This window comes from Mytilus trossulus, chromosome 6 (assembly GCF_036588685.1).
Source record: "Mytilus trossulus isolate FHL-02 chromosome 6, PNRI_Mtr1.1.1.hap1, whole genome shotgun sequence".
In the NCBI taxonomy this organism is placed as follows: domain Eukaryota; kingdom Metazoa; phylum Mollusca; class Bivalvia; order Mytilida; family Mytilidae; genus Mytilus; species Mytilus trossulus.
The window spans coordinates 9,944,653-9,966,113 of record NC_086378.1 but is presented as its reverse complement, the minus strand read 5'-3'; the positions used below and the strand labels follow the sequence as shown (position 1 = coordinate 9,966,113).

At 31.8% G+C, this 21,461-nt stretch overlaps 1 protein-coding gene across 2 annotated transcripts; it reads right to left on the bottom strand.

Annotated features, from left to right (window-relative positions):
- Nucleotides 1-2,351: 2,351 nt before the first annotated feature.
- Nucleotides 2,352-14,415, bottom strand: LOC134720750 (uncharacterized). Of its 2 annotated transcripts, none has more exons than XM_063583235.1 (6): nucleotides 14,249-14,415; nucleotides 12,580-12,870; nucleotides 4,591-4,662; nucleotides 3,867-4,001; nucleotides 3,603-3,645; nucleotides 2,352-2,638 (listed from the first exon to the last, which is right to left on the bottom strand). In XM_063583235.1, the coding sequence occupies exons 1-6, from the start codon at nucleotides 14,322-14,324 to the stop codon at nucleotides 2,539-2,541; spliced, it is 717 nt and encodes a 238-aa protein (XP_063439305.1). In that variant the 5' UTR covers nucleotides 14,325-14,415; the 3' UTR covers nucleotides 2,352-2,538. The 2 variants fall into 2 exon arrangements, with proteins under 2 accessions (XP_063439305.1, XP_063439306.1); XM_063583236.1 differs by having other exon boundaries at nucleotides 4,591-4,659; nucleotides 14,249-14,413.
- Nucleotides 14,416-21,461: the final 7,046 nt, after the last annotated feature.

The window sequence follows — 21,461 nt, the reverse complement described above, 5'->3', positions numbered from 1 at the left end:
CTAAGCGCTTAGACAATTATAGTGCACCGTGACGAGTAATATATGACGATAATAGCAGCTGAGTTACTTTTGACAACAACGGGCTGCATTTGAGACACATCAGAGTTGTTGCTAGTGTACACTACAAAGGACATCATATGTAAGGTCCCCATTCTTCTGACTGGTCGTGGGTGCGTTGTTTTTACATCCTGCAGAGTCTAAAGGTCAGCCAACTTTGCCTGAACAGTAGAATTCTAGGGAAGGTCTCATTTCATATCCGATACAGCCATTAAGTCATCATAGTCCTGAATGTGCATCAAATATTTCGATGTGATTTTTTTTCTCATCTGGTAGAGCAGTGGCTTGCTGTGCCAGTGGTCGACATTTGATTTTCTATTTTCTAGTAGGTACAATTGTAATTTTAGAAGTAAAATTAAGCCCTTCTATTACAAATAATTATTCAGAAGAACCCAGTTCGTATATATACACATATATATGTCTCTGGTGTTGCCTAGTCAATTTTCTATTTTGGTTTTGTAGATTGTTGTGTTTGTCGTTTTTGTCACTCTTACATAGGATAGAAGACGTTGATCTGAATTATTCATACCATGAAGATATTTGATATTACGACGTTTCCATCTGTCATATGTCCATTGTCCCTGATCTCATTTTCCTGGTTAAGGAACTGCATGAAAGCAAGTATTGTTTTTAATGTGAAATACCTACTTATGAGTATGAGAATAACTATATTTGGTATATCCATTGGGATTATAAGAAGGTCTTCATGTCCGTCAGACAGGGTTCGCTGAACTCGGCCTCGTTTCATGGATCAGTGATTTAGGTTAACTTATGGTGCAGTCCGTTCATAAGATACTATGATTTTTAGGTCAACTATACTTGGTGTATGGAATAAATGTATCGAGGTAAGAAGGAATTTGGGAACCTGTGAAATTTTCGGGTTTAAGGCAATGCCACTTTAACTTGGAAACCTATCCTTAGACAAAAACATTTTGAAGTACAATCATGATCATTCTATCTGAGATATGAGGTTCTCGAGACGACAGGTCCCTTTTGATGTGTGTGTCTGCAAAGTCGGAATTTGGGTCGACATCCAACATGTCCATTATTTCGGAATTCCAGTACAGTCGACATTAATTGTCTGTCCTGTATCCAATGGCAGCCTATGTTGTGCCTGTTACCTCAGGCTATTGGACTTGTGTTTAATGTGTTATCGTCCGGAATTCGCAAGAAACAGAAATATTATAGATCATCTGGGAGACCAAGCAATAAATATTTAAAGGACATGCGTGTAATTTGAGGATCCAGGAAAAAATGGAATAAATATATATTCTCCCTTTTTGGTTGAGACCAAAGTAACACCGAAATAGACTTATAGTTCACATGCTGTTTTGTAAATAAGAAATGAATGCCTCTTATACATGTATATTGTAATTTTGTTGGGGTGTAAAAGCATTGACCGAAAGGCACTTGCAACTAAAACTATGTGCTCGATATACACATGTTCAACTAAGTATTTTTTTAGATAGGACCTTTATTCAATTCTATAATTACAATTATTTACTACAACCACAAAATTACGAATTTTATCGAGCTTTTCGTTTGATTTTCTATAAAATAGAGAATGGAAACGATGATGATTTGTCAATAAGACCAACAACTGAACCAAAAAGCAGAAAACAGCACTAGGCCATGGCCACTAATGCATTGTCATTTGATGCACGTGCATGCAGTTCTAAATACGGCAATTAAATTCATTTTTGGAATGCCTGGTGGTTTTCAGCCAATCAAAAGTACGGATTCTTTATTTTAGAAATATACATGTAATATCATTCTTCTGGTGAAACGTCAGAATAGATGAAAAAGTCGAGTTATTCGAAAGGTCATCATGTGGACTTTTAATTTATTTACTAGCATACGGATATGTAGTATCAATGCCAATGAGACAACTTTCTATTAATAATCTAAAATTCTAAACTTAATGCTTGGTCATCTTACTACCATAACAATCAGCAAATATGAGAAAGGAAGATGTGGTATGGTTGCAAATGATCTCCATAAGAGACCAAAATGACACAGAAATTAAAAACTATAGGTCACCGTATGGCTTTCAACAATAAGCAAAGCCCATAACCGCATAGTCAGCTATAAAAGGCCCCGAAATGACAATGAAAAAAACTCAAAAGAAAAACTAAGGCCTAATTATGTACAAAAAATGAACGAAAAACAAATATGTTACACTTAAACGAATCATTGAGTCTTGGCGAAGAACTATTTCGTTACATAGATATAAGCATATGTGTATTATGAGTGCCAATGAGACAACTCTCCATTCAAGTCACAAGTTGTGAAAATTAACCATGATCCTTTATTTGCGTACAAGTTTCACAATACTATATAACAGAGATATAAGAATGTTCATCTGGATCCAGAGCGTCATATAAGTGATTAGAAACTGTTGATATTTCTATATAACAGAGATATAAGAATGTTCATCTGGCTCCAGAGCGTCATATAAGTGATTAGAAACTGTTGATATTTCTATATAACAGAGATATAAGAATGTTCATCTGGCTCCAGAGCGTCATATAAGTGATTAGAAACTGTTGATATTTCCGACTGGTACTCGGATTGAATTTTCCTGAAAGGTATAAAAAGAAAACTACATACACTTTACAGCTAATTTTCCTAATTCATTTAGAGGAAGACTTTGGTTAGCTTGTTCGCCTTGTTTGTATACTGTACAATTATATTGGGATAATGTCTAATCAAATTTAAGGTGGTACCCGACACTTTCACTAAAATTAATTTGGCTCGTTTAATTTTCATGAAATTTTGACAAAGTATTTACTTTGACCCTTAAACAAAAATATAAAAATTTCAATAATTTTGAACCAACCGTTTTGTCAGAAAAACTACACTGGTTATATAGCAGTTTGACAAACACTAATTTTTAACATTGAGAAGCTTTATATTCCTTTTACAACACAACGTATTCAAAACGTTTAGCTGACTTTACAGAGTTATCTCCCTGTAGTGTTAGGTACCACCTTAAATATGATATATACAAGTTTAAGTATGTCATATATATTGTTTGGAGGTGTCAACCTTAATTACAAAGCTTGAATAAACAATTATACAAACAAAGCAAACAAGCCAACCAAATTTTTGCTTTACCAGCATAACTTCAATTTAGCTGTAAAACTTACACAACAATCATGGCACAGATATATTCTGAGTCTGTTGTTTGTGGTCATAAATCATAATTCAGCATAGCCTCAATAAAGCAGTAATCAGCTTACAATCGCTTTAAATAACAACTTTGAAAAGGAAATTATACTATGTGAAATAAGATTAATGAAAATGTTGTTAATGGATATGTATATTTGCCTGACTGCTTAAAAAGGACAAAGAACCCTAAGTAGACTTGATGTGACAACGTATACTCTTTATATACCAATAACACTAAATCAAAAGTAACATAACTCTTTAGAATAAAACCGAAACATCATATTATTTAATGATTCTATAGATTAGTTTCCCGTTTTCCAATACAATATTTCATAACCCCAAACCAAGACAGTTTTTGAAAATTATATGCATACCTCACAGCTAATTGTTTCTTTTTCAAATGTTTACATACAACATCTAAAAAATATAAGGAATATAATTGAAACAAAATATAAATGGATTGTTAAAACATGCTGCAAACAACAAAATATGTTGTACATTCGTTCTTTTCATTATTATTTTGTACAATTGATCAAAACATTGCAAACTGCCTTCTTATTGGTGTTTTAATTATCAGTTGAAAACAATACTTTTAATTCAGTCAATTTATCATAATAAAAAACACCAGACTTTTGTACCTTTTTTGTTGGTCGTTTTTTTCTTCCTCCTAATCAAATTGACCACACAAATTACCAGTATAACACTTAAAATAACGGATCCAGCAATCGCAAAAATCAGAATCCAAATTGAAATCGTTGTGTCTTTAATTCCGTCTATAAATAAAATTCCGTCTATAAATAAGAACAAATATGCAAGTATTATGATACATATTCGGAAAATAAATTCTTGATGATAAAAACTATGAAATATTTGTAGTATGATAGTAATTTTATTGAAGTATCCAAGGACTTATATAGGTCCCTGAAGTATCTCATCGCATATGACAAATTTTACAGTATTTTAGTGGTTGTAAAAAATAAATTTTCAAACATGATACATTCTGTTGTAGTTCAGATAAGTTCAGTTAAGATACTTTTTTTCAAATCGAGCAAGTTTCTAAATCCAACTCAATAATGCTCATATCGTGTGGTTTTTTTTCTAAGAGCTACAAGAGCTAAGATTTTAATGAAACATATTTATATACATGATCAATTTCTAAGCGAAAAAAAAACCAGGACGAAACAGAGCTGTGAATTTTTTTATACGAAAGCGTGTTTCGTCTTCAAAAGACTTATCAGGGACAATTGCATAAAAAAATAAAGCGGATACTATTTTTATTTTATTACGACATTTTCAGGATTTAACTTCATATTACAACCATATATTCATTGTGAAGTATACACAATTGTTAAAAGGGTTTACCTTTGACTTCTATTGTGATATCTATGCTTCCCGTAATGGTTGTCATCACAGGGACTAGATTTTGTCTTTCTACTAAAAGAAAGTTTCGAAATGTAGAGTTTTAATTGTAAAACTCTCTTATATTGTACATCATGTAACTCAGCACCTACATGCAATGACAATGCATTTTCTTTCACAAACACATTATACATAAAACATACATAATACTATTTAACTAACCAACAGCCTATATAATGGATCAACAATATATCGAGGCATTGTCGGAACATATATATTTTATTTGAATTAGTTAGCTTTAGAAACAGAACTAAAGGCGAGGCACGCCAAGCTTTACTTTCGTAGCGAGTTTAAATAATTTTTTATATGTTCCGAAATGTTTAACCATCAATTTATACCCGACGCTTGCAACTTAAGTTATTTAAAAGGTCCAAATCATTTTATCTAATTTTTCAAAGAAATCTACATAATTTAAACGCTGACTGCCGCAAGATGACCCAAAAATGAACTGTTACGCAAAAAGAAATATCCAACATGGCAGCATGGTAACAGAGGAACATGATGCAAATCACGTGACAACATTAATAGTTGGCTGATTACAGGATAAAATGTTAAAGCGTTGTTTTCGTATTTCCATTTCCTATCACTTTACAAACTAAGCTTTTTATTTTATGATTTCAATGGTCAGAACCAACTTCGGAACGCAATGCTTTTCAGTGCATTACCCTTCTGGAGCACCTGAGATCACCCCCAGTTTTTGGTGGGGTTCGCGTTGCTTATTCTTTAAACTAGTTTTCTATGTTGTGTCTTCTGTACTATTATTTGTCTCTTTGTCTTTTTATTTTTAGCCATGGCGTTGTCAGTTTATTTTCAATCTATGAGTTTGACTATCCCTCTTGTATCTTTCGTCCCCGGCTCTTTTTTTAAATACGCCATATCATGATGATGACTGATTAACGCGTTTAACTTCCATTAGCAAATAATATATGCATATCAGGAAATGAATAATTTTCATGATGTTTGTAAAGAACACTGCATTTTTCTAGAGTTGCACTTTCAGCCGGTCAGTTAAACATGCTCCCAAGGTTTCAGTCCGCATACAATTATTGTAATAGAAAAATGTAGTTTATTTTATTTCATATGGTTTATTAGTTAATGTATGCGGGTTCTACTTTGTAAACTATTTTACATAGAATTATTGTTTAAATGTTCTATACATTTTTCAAGCTTTGAATATTTCAAATATGTCAAACAAGCATTTTTATAAACTATTCAATTTGTCTGGACAATGAGACTTCAGTAGTTACCAAATTATATAAATGTCTAGTAAAGTTATAAAGAGCATCTTAAAAGTTCGGACAACGGTCAAGCGACGTCTGCAACTTTATTTGTGTATTATACATGTTATCGATAACTCATAAATCATACATTCTTTTGTTTGTTACTTGCTAGGACATTCAGAACTTAGTATATAAACGTATCAAGCCGCTATGAAATCAATAGCGAGTTTCTTGATATTCTAGGTGAGTCTCTTGTTTTTGAAAATAATTTAAATTTAAAACTATTTTTCTTTTAATTTTATTTTGGAAAAAATAAATAAAGTTTCTAAGTGACTAATATTTTAATTCAGAGGTTTATTTAAACAGTAATCTTTATTGTTATTATTTAATAGGAAATCTGAATTGTTGTACTATTTTATCATTGTTTTAACTTACTTTGACTTCAAAATGTATACTTTGAAATTATATTGTATTTATCTTAATGTTTTCTTTATTAAATTAATAGCGAGTTTCTTGATATTCTAGTTTGGTTTTCTTTCTCGTTGCTGATTCCGGCCTCCTACCGTGAGCCTCCCCCTAGATTGTGCCATAGCGCTTTACAATTGTTGGGACACCAAAACACCACAAAACATCAACACAATATAATGGTGGAGGACCCGGGCAATGGTATTTTACCAGATGATAAGAAAAGAGCACAAGCTATACCGTATGAAACTGGTCAATATGAACTTCTGAATGATACTCTGTATCACTTCTTTCAACCAAGAACGAAAACTAGGACATAAAAAAATCAATTGATCAAACAAGTAGCAATTCCAGAACCATTGCGCAATGATATTTTATTATCATTCCATGATCAAAAAGCCGGTGGTTCACATTTAGGTGTTCAAAGAACTTATGAAGCTATTAAACAAAGATATTTTTGGCCAAAAATGTATCAAAATGTTTACGATTATGTCACCAGTTGTCAAATTTGTCAAACTGTGAAAAAAGACAGTACTGCTAAAAAAGCACCTTTAAAATCACTACCAGTCCAAGGACCTTTTGTTCGGCTTCACATGGATGTTTTAGGGGGTTTACCGACTTCAAAAGAAAAATACAAATATATTTTGTTAGTAACAGATTCATTCTCACACTGGTGTGAATGTTTTCCAATGAAAACGCAAGAAGCTGAAGAAATTGCAAACATTTTATATTCTGAAATTTTTACTAGATATGGAGCTTGTCGATATTTGGTATCTGATAGACATGCAAGTAATCTAGGCAAGCTTGTCAATCTTTTATGCAAAATGTTCAATGTTACCCAACATTTCACCAGTTCATATCATCCGCAAAGTAATGTAGCTTGTGAAAGAACAAATTCTACTCTAGCTCAATCTTTAAGAGCGTTTTGCTCTGAACAACAAACAAATTGGCCGCACGTGTTACCGAGTATTATGATGGCTTTTAGAATGAGTCCGTGTACGCAATCTACGGGTTTTTCACCTTATTATATGATATTTGGAAGGGAAATGCCTTTACCAATAGATATAGCCTTAATTCCTGAGGAATTAATTACTCAATCTCCAGAAAAATATATAGATCAATTAATAAATAAAGTTAAAATTATTCATGATCTAGCTAAAACAAATTTGGAAGATGCTCAACTTAAAAGCAAAACATATTATGATAAATCTACTAAAATACCAAATTTTACTGTAGGTGATCATGTTTTACTTAAACAAGAAAAAGTCCAAATAGGAAAGAAAAAGAAATTAGAACCTAAATGGACAGGACCATTTTCTATACTTGAAAATCGACATGATTTAATTTATAATCTTCTTAATTTAAAAACCCTTAGGCCAGTTAAATCATTCATTCATGCAAACAGACTTAAAGCTTTTAAAGATCCAAGTGATTTTAGACCACCTCCGAATCTTTTAACAGATAAGGAAGCTTTACCTAATGAGCCTGCTAATATAAATCAACCAAATCCTGATAATTTAAATGAAGATTTAAATCAAGCAGAAAATAAAGAAGACAACTCTCAAAGTGATGTTGATGAGTCCACATCAAATCAAGGTCAAAGCAAAAATGACCAATGGTACGAGGCTATTAAGTTATTAAAATTAAAATGGATATCCGGAAAGAAACATTATTCAGTTCAATGGAAAGATAACTCAAACCCAACATGGGAACCGCAAGAAAATGTTAGTCAAGCTTTAAAAGTAGCATTTCATTCAGAAAAAGCACACAAAAGATTAAAAAAAAGACGTTAATAAATACTTAACTATTTTACAAGAGTGGCAAGCAAACGACAATCACATTATTCTACTTGATTACCTATATCTAAATTGTCCTTCATTTAGACCTCTGAAAAAAAATCTTTTGGATCATCAGAAATCAAATTAATTCCTTTTTTTTTTATATATTGTAGGCATGACAAGATTTGGATTTGTGATTTTACCGTTTTTGCTTTTTGCCTTACTTTTGTCAACGTCAAAAGCAGATGAACAGAGAATAAATTATGGAGTTATATTCCAAAATCAGCCTAATATTGACTTCGCTACAGATTATTGGACACATATTTATGAAATACCAATGTATTTGAACTTACAACATAAATTGGTCACCAAATGTCCACAGAGAGCAGGTCGTGTATGTCAATCGTATGACAAAATTGTTGCACAAGTAAATTACATGAAAGAATATATGAATGCGCAAATTCAAGACACAAAATCATTAATAGACAAATTAATACCGAAACTAAATAGGACCGTAATTGGCAAATCTAAAAGAGCACTGATTCCCTTTGTAGGATCGATTATGGGGGGTTTGTTTGGTCTTATAACGGAGGATTCTATGAAAAAATTGTAACCCACATCAATTCCTTAACATCTGAAAACAATAAGATCTCGAATGCGTTAAAACAATATGGCGGTAGTTTAGCGTCTTTTGTTTCGCAAACAGAGAAAAGACTTGATAATGCTATGCAAGGTATTGAAAATAATTATCAGAGTTTAATATTTTTAAATACCCTTATTCAAAGAGATTTTAAAAACTTAGAAGACCATTATACAGACTATTTTCAAATTTTAACTGATCAAAGTCAAGACTCTATTACTCTACAGAATTATATAATTGATTTGAAAACAGCTATAATAAATTTAATAGAAGGAAAATTATCTCCTATTCTTCTAAAACCGGATGTAATCAAACAAACTGTATCGGATATTCAAACTATTTTAAATGCTAACTACACAGGATTCAAAATTTTAACTTCAAATCCACATTATTATTATAATTATGCTAAATATATTGTTCTACAAAATAATACGAAATTGTATTTAGTTGTTCAATTCCCTTTGACAACACATGGAAAACTATTTGAAGTATATAAAATAAAATCTTTTCCGGTTGCAGTTACTACTAATAATTCTCATGCAACTCAACTTTTTGATTTACCGAAATATATGTTAATTACACATGATCGGAAATTTTTCACAACTCTTACTTTTGAACAAATGAATATGTGCCAGGGTATAACTCCAAAACATTGTAATTTCAATCCTGTATTTGAATCTAATGCCATTTCTCCTCAAATTGTTCAAATATCAGATGATTCAGTTCTAATTTATAAATATGATGATTTAAACTTAATGTGTAATGATAAAAACATAACAGTAGCAGGTTGTTCCTTTTGTATTTTCAAAATCCCTTGTCACTGTATTTTATTTTCTAAACTTTCACACTTTGCAACGAAATTATCACTGTGTGTAAATGGAACAAATGATTTTACTAAACTTCATCCAGTCAATTTAGCAATTTTACAACACTTCTTTGATGATACAAAAATTGCAAACATCCTTGCTAATACAACTTTTCCTAATCCAGTTTCTATCTCTTTACCGAATTTCACGATATACAAAAATAAAATGAGTCATATTTTTGCAAAAGATGAAAAATATCAACTCAATTTAAAAAAATTGGTCACCAGAGTCAAGAAACAAAATACTATATATTCCACTTTAGCCGATTCTATGGTTGATGGACAAATTGATCTAAACTTCGAAAGTTGGCCTTCTACAAATGATATACTATCATTAATAGCAATTATTATTACTTCACTGAACACAGTTGTTCTTATCTGGTTATTCTATAAATTCAAAGTCATTGCTGCCGCAATAGCTATATATCAACCTGTTCAATCGTCTGCCACTACGCTCCCAAATTTTAAATTTCAGCCTGCAACAACTCAAGCACCTTCTACTTGGATTAACGTATTGAATTCCAATATAACTTGGGATCATGCTGTTTTTACATTAGCTTTCATTTCCTTTTTAATGACGATCTTTTTGGTAATTAAATCCTTCAAAAGAACAAATATGAATACTAAACTATGCTTAGAAATAACAACAGGGTTCAATTGTGTTTGCATTCCTATTTTTTCAATGCCTTTATGCCCAACATATTGGGATGTTCAATATCCAAACATTATTGACAATTTAACAGTTGTAAATTACTTCCGGCCTAAATTACACATTTCGTATCCAAATTTTACAGTTAGAAACAAAAATACTTCCCAATTCATTTCTGTACCTGAAATCATCGATCTAAACATTTTTCAGGCATGCACACTACGATCAATACTTAAACAACCATTTTCTGCCTATATTATATTACTTCATCAAAATATTAAATGTCCAATTAACAATGTTAACATGCTAGCGACAGATAGTGATACCTCAGAACAAACAAACAAACGCAAGACTATTGTATACCCTTCTACTTTATACTAATATGTTCTTTTCTATTACTCAGAGTTACCAGATATGGATCTATTTAAACTTTCGCCACCTCAAGTATGGAACAAATTAATAAACAATCATGATGACATAGATTATTTAGATGCGATCAATTATTTACTTTCCTACGGGTTTGATCCCTTTTCTTATTCAACTCTACAGTCATCCTGTTTAAATACTCTTCTTAACAATCCAGAAATAGAAATTCCACATAATGATTTACCCCCTTTTATTAGTTTATATATCGATTATTTTGAAAGATTGCAAAAATCCTATCAGAGACAAGTCAGAAACTATTTTCGTTAAATCGAAAAATTTACATTTACCATTTATGTATCATTTAATGAATTTTAATTTTCACAATTTTGCCAAATATGACCCATTCAAGTTAGACTTCCTTCTTATATTATCAGATAATCCCCAAATCGCTTAACTTAGATTCAAGTGCGCGTATAAACGTGAAAAACTTGTATTAGCTCATAGCCAAAGGTTAATTGTAATGTATTTATAAAATATATAAGAATTTTAATGAAAAAAGACCCACTTCTTCTGTCCATTAAGGAAAATTAAGTATCGTGGGAAAATCGTTAACGTAAATAAAAGTTTACTGCATTTTAATGATATTTACATTACGACGTGTATAACCTCAGAATAATCATTAGAATCAGTATCTTTATGTACATCTGTAAATAATTAAAGGCCTTTATATCATTAGATATATGATATTCATTTTTATATGTACCAATATTTAAATTGTACTATATATATGTTTTATTATTCATTGTGTATTTTATGATTCTTGGAAAAAAAAAAAGAAAAAAAAAAGTGTTTTTATTGAGTGTTTTTCTTTGTGTTTATATATTTTGATTGGTGGAACAATCTCTTTTTCAAAGGGAGAGCGATTATTGTAATAGAAAAATGTAGTTTATTTTATTTCATATGGTTTATTAGTTAATGTATGCGGGTTCTACTTTGTAAACTATTTTACATAGAATTATTGTTTAAATGTTCTATACATTTTTCAAGCGTTGAATATTTCAAATATGTCAAACAATCATTTTTATAAACTATTCAATTTGTCTGGACAATGAGACTGCAGTAGTTACCAAATTATATAAATGTCTAGTAAAGTTATAAAGAGCATCTTAAAAGTTCGGACAACGGTCAAGCGACGTCTGCAACTTTATTTGTGTATTATACATGTTATCGATAACTCATAAATCATACATTCTTTTGTTTGTTACTTGCTAGGACATTCAGAACTTAGTATATAAACGTATCAAGCCGCTATGAAATCAATAGCGAGTTTCTTGATATTCTAGGTGAGTCTCTTGTTTTTGAAAATAATTTAAATTTAAAACTATTTTTCTTTTAATTTTATTTTGGAAAAAATAAATAAAGTTTCTAAGTAACTAATATTTTAATTCAGAGGTTTATTTAAACAGTAATCTTTATTGTTATTATTTAATAGGAAATCTGAATTGTTGTACTATTTTATCATTGTTTTAACTTACTTTGACTTCAAAATGTATACTTTGAAATTATATTGTATTTATCTTAATGTTTTCTTTATTAAATTAATAGCGAGTTTCTTGATATTCTAGTTTGGTTTTCTTTCTCGTTGCTGATTCCGGCCTCCTACCGTGAGCCTCCCCCTAGATTGTGCCATAGCGCTTTACAATTGTTGGGACACCAAAACACCACAAAACATCAACACAATACAAACATACCACTCTACTCGGACACATTTTCTGACTACGAGCAAATCAGTCGTTTCTCTTACTCTTAAAAGCAGCAGAAATGGCAAATTCCATTTCCATGTCCGGTTTTGTAAAAATGATTTATTCGATTCAGATGTTAAATTGCTTACTTGTTTAAAGTCACCACGCATTTTCTTTTAACGTCATATTCGTTTTACAACAACATACCAACACATTTATACACAACCTCTAAGTATTTCTTAATATGCTTGCATGGATCACAAAATATCTTTCTGCTGGCTGTTAACTGACATGACTGTTGACCTTCACACTTGACCTTCACTAGCCGGAGGGTACGGTCACCAGATACCGAACAGCTCTTAACAATCCTGAATATTCCATAGAGAGGTAGACATTCCCGGTTGTTCTTATTTCGGCCGAACAACGCTCGCCCTATTGCGATCGCCTCATTGTTACTACAACTAATAGTGGAGGTCTTGTCTTCACAAATTGTTATGCCTACAAAAGAAACAGCACAGACAAAAATAATAAAATGTGATAAAATAACCAATCAGAATCAAAAGTAAAAAAAAAATGTTAAAAATTATTATAAATTAAAGAATGTATCTCCCACATGCAAAGCTCTGATTCCTTTCACTGATTTGGCTATACTTTTGGGACCTTTTGGATTATAGCTCTTCATCTTTTATATAAGTTTTAGATTTCAAATATTTTGGTCACGAGCATCACTGAAGTTCACTGAAGAGACATGTATCGTCGAAATGCGCATATGGTGCAGGAAAATGAGTACCGTAAATGAAATTAAAAAAACTAGATTTTAAAATTGATATCATTAGTCAGAAGAATATTAGTTAAGGAACAATATAAGCTTAACATATCCATAGGTTATGGAGCTCATTTTCGAGATATTTAAAAACATTTAATAACCTACCTTATATTGTGATTGTACTATTTGGGTCTGAATTCGAAAGAAATTAAATCTTGGAATCTGCTTAAATTATGGTAAAAGACCATTAATGAGCTATTGAAGTTTTATACTATAAGAAAAATGGGTGTTATATATTCCTTATAAAGAAAAAGCTCATCATAATAAAGAAAAAAACTCATCATTATAAGGAAAACCTCATCATGATAAAGAATTTAGTACTATCAGGCAGTTACGGCGTTCCATACTAAATGAAAGGCTCTTGACATTTTTTTCTTTTATAAAACTATACTATAAATAAGTTTATAGATTAATATTGCTGACAAGTTCTAAAAATGTGAACTTATTAAAACAAGTAATTCCCCTTAGAAGTATTATTTTTTTTAGAAAATGTCCTCATTATTTAGCGATCTCACGGATACAATTCTTATCAGATAAAGGGAAGCAAATTATTTTGTTTGTTTTTGCACTGAATTATGTTCATGCAAGAAAGGGCATATACAATTATTTAAACCATATGAGCCTCGAAGATGATTAATGTCCACTGAAAGGAATTTATAATTGTTTATGTAACTAAATTAATACAGAATAATATGTTCTATAGAACCTGTTCAGCCCATGTCAATACGTTTTTAATGCTTTCACTTAAGTAGAATCAATGTTTAGAACTATTATTAGCAACTAAGAAGTAGGACTAGCATTATTAGATACAAAATTGTATTAAAATTATGATTATTGAATTATTTTAAATGATTTTATACATGTATTTACATAAATATAATTTATGTACATGTGTGACCTGCAACCTGCAAATCGCAACTCGCAACCCGCAACCTGCAACCTGCAAAATAGCACTTGAGCCTTATGTAGACGAAACACGTGTCTGGCGTACTAAATTATAATCCGGGTACATTTGATAACTATATAGATAAGTTATAAATATATGCTTACCTTTACTGGTTTGAGCTGATGTTAAATTAATAAATATGGAAGCAAACACTAAAAATGTCACAATATTTAAAAGCATATTCTTTTTTAAAAAGTCAAGTAAAATTTACAAGGGTATCATCTCTAAAATACTGCGACATCCACTTAAATTTTTTTGATTGTTTTCCTGACGACTTCCGATAAGACGTAATATTTGGATAAGTATCCTGTGTAGTACAATAGCGCGATTTATTTTTGGGCCGTATATATACATCAATTTGATGACTTCTTTTAAACCAATGAATAGGCCACGATGCTGCTGACTCATCAAACCGGAAACTGCAACGACTCTGTTACTAAGCTAATACCACATGACGCTGTAACTTCAGAAGCCGAATAAAACGCCTAGAACCAACTCTGTTTCTTCTATTAGACACAGAAGGCGTCACGTTGCTGTTTTTCATCAATGCATATGCTTGGTCTTCAGTTCAGTCATTTATATATAAATAACACATAGCTGAGAGGGTGATAGAGCAGATAGTTACCCGTAGAAAACATTAGTATCAATCTGCTCTATGTGTCATTTGATTTGTGATACTGAATGTAATTATAATTTTTTTCTTTTACAGATTAATTTTATTCTAGAAGTAATTTATATGACGTCACGTACATTACAACGTTACGAGTAAAAAAAAGTGAGTTATTTTGACAGTCAAATAATAAAATCTGAGCCAAAACGTAGAACTTAAGCAATGAATACCCCTAGACACTTGTTTAATTGCTCAATTGATTACAGTAACTCTTTTAAAACATTTAATAATAAACTCATGCCTTATACATAGTGTAAATTCGAAGAGCTATTTTAAAGTGTTTTAATAGAACAACGGGTAAAAGAATTAATAGAAAGAAGGGGGATGTGGGTAAAAGAAGAAGGACGAAAGATACCAAAGGGACAGTCAAACTCGTAAATCTAAAACAAACTGACAACGCCATGGCTAAAAATGAAAAATACAAACAGAAAAACAATAGTACACATGACACAACATAGAAAACTAAAGAATAAACAACACGAACCCCACCAAAAACTAGGGGTGATCTCAGGTGCTCCGGAAGGGTAAGCAGATCCTGCTCCACATGCGGCACCCGTCGTGTTGCTTATGTGATTACAAATCCGGTAAAAAGTCTTATTCGGTAGGTCAAATTCATGAAAGGGAAGGGGATTGTAGTTACGACGTAAGGAACATATCCGATATCATTTGTGAAACGGTTATTTCATAACGGTCAACCAACTCGTGATGGCGTCCGTAAAATTTACGAAGGGATGATTTCAACTTCACCATTTGGAACTCTTGGTTTAATAGCTTCCTTGTGAGCAGTAACCCTCTATCAAGAAAATCATGATAGGAAATGCCAGCACGGGAATATCGTATCAATTGGGAGATATATACCCCGTATGCAGGTGCTGCTGGAATGTTGCTACTTAGAAATGGAGAGTTCACAATTGGAAAGCTGAAATCATCTCTTTTGTCGTAAAGTTTTGTCTTCAACCGACTTAACTGTATCTGTAGTATCCTTTATCTCCAATTCGATGGGATAGATGCGATTCACATAGTCACCAAATTTTGAATTGTTTAGTGAAAGAACGTCATCTATATAGCGGAAAGTAGAGTTAAAGGATGTGGGTAAACGTCACTAAGACAACAACCCAATGACTCAAAAAACGTCAGAATACGATCTTTTTATAAGTAGACGTCATGATGTCTTGGATACGGTTGAAGAATAATATTGATCAATTCCGGTGAAATTATGTTTAGATATCTCAAAATCTTTTTCATATACTGATATTCTTTACTTGGACACATTTTATACGCATGTTAATGTAAAGCCTGTATACATAACTCAATGTACTAAAAAACGGGCGTCCTTTGTTTGGAGGGGTCTAGTTGGCCGAATGGAAGTCGAACTATTCTATAACTAGCCTGTCAACGCAGAGGTTGTGAGTTCGAAACCCACAAGTGGCATGTGCGCTCGACTATAATCTTAATTGGATTGTCAGTTTACACACTGAATGTCGGTGAATCTCTCAGGGAACTTCGGTTTCCTCCCCAATACAAACTAATAACCACGAAATATCACAATAGCACTGGAATTGGAGTTAAACACCAAACAATCAATCTATCTATCTATCAGTTAATCCTTTGTTTAGATTAAAACAGCTACCTAAGTTCGTTTAAGGGTGTTTACAGTTAAACAAAATGTTCTTTGTATAACAAACAACAATCAAAATAGATATATGTAACTTAAAAAAAAAGAAGATGTGGTATGATTGCCAATGAGACAACTATCCACAAAAGACCAACATGACACAAACATTAATAATAATAGGTAACCGTACGGCCTTCAACAATGAGCAAAGCCCATACCGCATAGTCAGCGAAAAAGGCCCCGATAAAACAAAGTAAAACAATTGAAACGAGAAAACTAGCGGCCTTATTTATGTAAAAAATAAACGAAAAACAAATATGTAACACATAAACAAACGACAACCACTGAATTACAGGCTCCTGACTTGGGACAGGCACATACATAAATAATGTGGCGGGGTTAAACATGTTAGCGGGATCCCAACCCTCCCCTAACCTGGGACAGTGGTATAACAGTACAATATAAGAACGAACTATAACAATCAGTTGAAAAAGGCTTAACTCATCTGATAGACAAAAAATACAAGTGAATGTGGCCGGGTAGTTATTCATCCCGACACAGAAAGACATAATGAACAGATCTGAGAGTACTCGCAGTTATCTGACAGCTTGTTCAAAGCCACTAACAACTAATAAAAAAAATCATGCATCTAAGACTAAACAATCAAACCATACACATCCAAAATCCAATGGATTTAGTGTAAAGACGTCATAAACAGCCAGAAAAAAACATGACCTTGTGGAATGTCAAGTTACAGGTATCGACAGATTGTAGATCCATGAATATGTATATGTATATAACATACTAGCAATATTAAGTTAGCTTTTAATCTACTGATAACAAAATCAATATTTATACCAATAAAAACAATATTCAATGATCTTATTACAGTGTTGAATAGGTAACCTTTTAGAATAAATTTATTTAAAGGAGCAACAAGTTTACATGGATCATTTCTAAATTTCCGGGGACGGTTAACAAAATTTCCGTGAAAATGAGGATGTGCTATCCCGTTTGAAATAAGTTTTCTACAGGTAAAACCAAACTTCAAAACAAAATCTTTATATCTATGGAAAAATTTAGTAAAGGTTTTAAGTAATTCCTGGTAACGATATCCCTGCCAGTAATACATAGGTTGCTTTCGTTAAAATAAACGTCACAACAGACACGGGCATACGAACAAGTTGTGAAATATAAACACCGTAAGATGGTGCCAAAGGCACATCACCATCTAAAAATGAAAAATTAACAATAGGAAACGAAAAATCGTCTCTTTTGTCGTAAATTGTAGTGTGTAGTTTCCCGTTTAAAACCCTAATATCTAAATCCATGTATACTCTTAACATGAATGATCATTCAAATATCGTAATATGTTTTGACTTTGACTTTTTTTCAGCTCTCTTACGTCACCTGCATTCATCTTAACAAAGACTGCTCATTATCTTTGACTGTTTGGTTATAATGTAGGTTTCATTATCACTGAACTAGTATGTATTTATTTAGGGGCCAGCTGAAGGACGCCTCCGGGTGCGGGAATTTCTCGCTGCATTGAAGACCTGTTGGTGATCTTCTGCTGTTGTTTTTTCTATGGTCGGGTTGTTGTCTCTTTGACACATTCCCGAATTTCCATTCTCAATTTTTTATGTATGACAAACAACAATCTAAATAGGGAAAGGTATATAGATATCATATTGACAACTCTTCATCCAAGTAACAATTTAAAAAAGTAAACCATTATAGGTTAATGTACGGCCTTCAACGCGGAGTCTTGGCGCACATAGAACAACAAGCTATAAAGGGCCCCAAAAATACTAGTGTAAAACCATTGAAACGGGAAAACCAACGGTCTCATATGTACATATTTGTATACTGCAGTAATGTGTATTGACTTAGACTTCTTTTCAGCTCTCTTACGTCACCTGCATTCATCTTAACAAAGACTGCTCAGTATCATTGAACTGTTTGGTTATAATGTAGGTTTCAATATGTTGCAATACATGACTCTTATAAATACCTTTTATTTTGTCTTCATAAATTATCCTGACATGCATTAAAATTGATAACTCTTTTTCTCTGAATAGTAGTCTGCAACGTTTCATTTCAAATCTTTTAATTATATAAATGAAATATTAACATTATTTCTTAGAAGAAGGCCTCACATACCAATCTAGATGCCGTAGATGTTTTCGAAAACGGGGTTCAAGTGGTTTTTTAAATTGCGTCACGAAGTATCAAGCGAAGGAAAATAACATATTGGTATCGTTGTATGTCTGTTTCTCTAAAATTTAGTTTCGCTGAATTGTAATGATGGGGAATACCTTAAACATCTTATCTATTGGAGCTATAATCACTTAGAATTGATCATCAAAACTTTGCAATGACTGCCAGAAAAGTAACTTGTGCTCTCTTGAACCTCTATTTATTTTTTCTCATGAACTAAGGATTTTTTTTGTCTGTTTTTTTTTATCTGCATAAGTAGTTTATTTTCTAAACTGAGGTTGAATAATTATGAAATCAAACAAACTTTGACCAACAAAACATTTAGGAAAACACAAACTTTCATTATTATAATTTTATGTAAAAAAATAAAATATACAAAACCATATACAATTGAACAGCTTACATTAAGATATGTCATATGAATTATTGCACAAGCACCTTAAAATTGGGTCTGTTTTAAACATCATGACAGCAACATTCTAAAGATTTTTCTTCAGAGCACTTTTTTTCATATATTCTTGTTTTGCAGCCGCATTCTCTATAATCTGATTTCCTCTTCATATAAGAAGGTATTTCAAGCTTTTTGCCTAAAGTTCTTGGTTGGTTGTTTTTCCAAAGACTGTAAAACGATACCAGCTGGCTTCCTGAAACTCCGGTATTTAATAGACTACTAGTTGATGAACAAGTACACCTGCATTCTTTTGAATTAGCTTCACTGTATAAAATGTTTTCAGATGCTGCTTTTCTAAGACCAAAACTATCAATTGTTTGTTTTAAACTATCCGATTTCCGTCGATAAGTGTCAGCAGATTTAGGTCTGCGGTCATTACTTTTGGATTTTCCATGGATTGTGAGATAACCAATATCAGAACTTACTGATGAAATTGAATTCCTGGACTCCGGTAGTGACCTAAATGGTTCCTCATTGCAAAAGTCTTCAACAGAAATTGTAGGCGTCAGGTGAGATCCGGTTCCATACCTCGGGCTGTGTAGCCTTGTATCACTGGTATGTTTTGTTGGTGCAGAGATAGCTGTTTGTCCTTTTCCCATGTTTAACTGCATTCGTTAAAATTAAATCTGAGTTAAAGATTGAATTTGAAGGGTTTATATATTAAATGCCTGATCCATTAAATGAACTGTTTAACGTCATTGATTACCTCATCGTGATTTAAGGATGTTTAAAATGTGTTACAGGACAAAAGACACGTATCGCACTAGTAGTAACTACTGCATTATGTTATAGAGTAAAATAAATATTATCGTTTCATGAATGAACTTTTTAAATCACACGACATTGATATAGTAAAGATAAATATACTCTACAGATTACCAACTAATAACTTCCGACGCACTTTGTATTAATATATATATATATTTTTTAATTCACGCTCCCGTTTGTTTCGGTCTACGTTTCTGTTATTGTCGCAGGTAATTAGGTAAGAGATATTTATACGGCCGATTAGATTCTTATGGAATTTTACATTCGTGTTGAATTGCGTGGGGTAGGATCTGGCAGTCGTTTACCAAAGTCGGTGACTTTCAATAAATGTTGTGCTATTACAGCAGAAATTATCATTTGACATTGTTTCAAGAAATATATTTTTCTAGATTCTGACACCACTTTATTCGACTATAGTCATATTTTACCTTTCATAGCAACACGCCTAACACCTTAAGTGTTACAAAATATGTTTATCCCTTCTAGGCCCCTCCTGCTTTTGGTGGGGGTTTAGGTTCCTCATTCTTTAGTTTACTGTGGATCAATTGTTGTTTGTCTTATACTTTTTCGGTTAATTGTTTTTGTTTGCTTTTCTAGTTTCTATCGCCCCCTTAACTCCTCCCAATTTTCTCGTACCCACCCAAATACCTATTTTTGTAAGTTGACATTACTAAATGTCGAAATCTTTTTTTAAACGACCTAATAAATATACTCCCTTGTTACATTATTTTCATACAAATTAATCACAGAAATATATTTTTCTATAGTTCAGGTGCAGTTACGTTTTTTGGAAATATTTATATAATAAGTGAAACACTGCTGATCAACAATATTCATTTAATGTTTCCTTAAAACACATTTAATCAGCATCAACTTTTTGCATGTTCAAAGATTTTCATCAATATCTATCTATTTTGTATGTATATTTTGTTTGTATACATAACAATCATGTTTATTAAACAATTGATTTGCATTCAAGAAATCATGATATTTTGCGTCTGAATATATATATATATATATGTTATGATTAAGATAAAATGTATTAAATAATTTAAATGAAATGTATATAGACGTAAAAAGAGATTTTAGCTACGACAATCACAAAGCAAAAAAAATGTAAAGTAGTATATTAGTTATATAGGCAGCTAATGTTTTTCTAGTCTAAGAAAGAGTATTATCAGCACTATGCCATCCCATTAATGACTGTCAGTTATGAAATAATAATATGCAAATGAGGGAGTATAGAATTAATCTGCCTTACTATACTTGATATGTTAATACTTTGGTGCACGTGGTGGCATGAATACATAGATCTTAAAACAAACCTTTTGAAACCAGACGATCCTAAAACTATATAACTAGGGGTTTTGCACAACGTTTTTAATAATACAAAAATCTGTTTATTTTTTTATGTAGTTTAAACGTTTATCACGTTTATTTTATCCTTATAAAATATCACATGAAAAAAAAACTGTTATGTTTTCTTAAAGCCTTCAAAACATAGATAATTTTAAATGATTATCTAAAATATCAGAATTGTGTAATCTTTATGCGATGCACACAATTGTGGCTAACAATTTATTCATTTGAACT

What these genes read in the sequence shown, in the direction of transcription:
- LOC134720750 (XM_063583235.1), bottom strand. Translation starts at nt 14,324, where the DNA reads ATGCTTTTAAATATTGTGACATTTTTAGTGTTTGCTTCCATATTTATT. An exon ending in ATCAGCTCAAACCAGTAAAG is followed by an intron (nt 12,871 to 14,248) that starts GTAAGCATATAT and finishes TTTCTTTTGTAG; the next exon opens with GCATAACAATTTGTGAAGAC. An exon ending in GGTTGTGTATAAATGTGTTG is followed by an intron (nt 4,663 to 12,579) that starts GTATGTTGTTGT and finishes ACTTTCTTTTAG; the next exon opens with TAGAAAGACAAAATCTAGTC.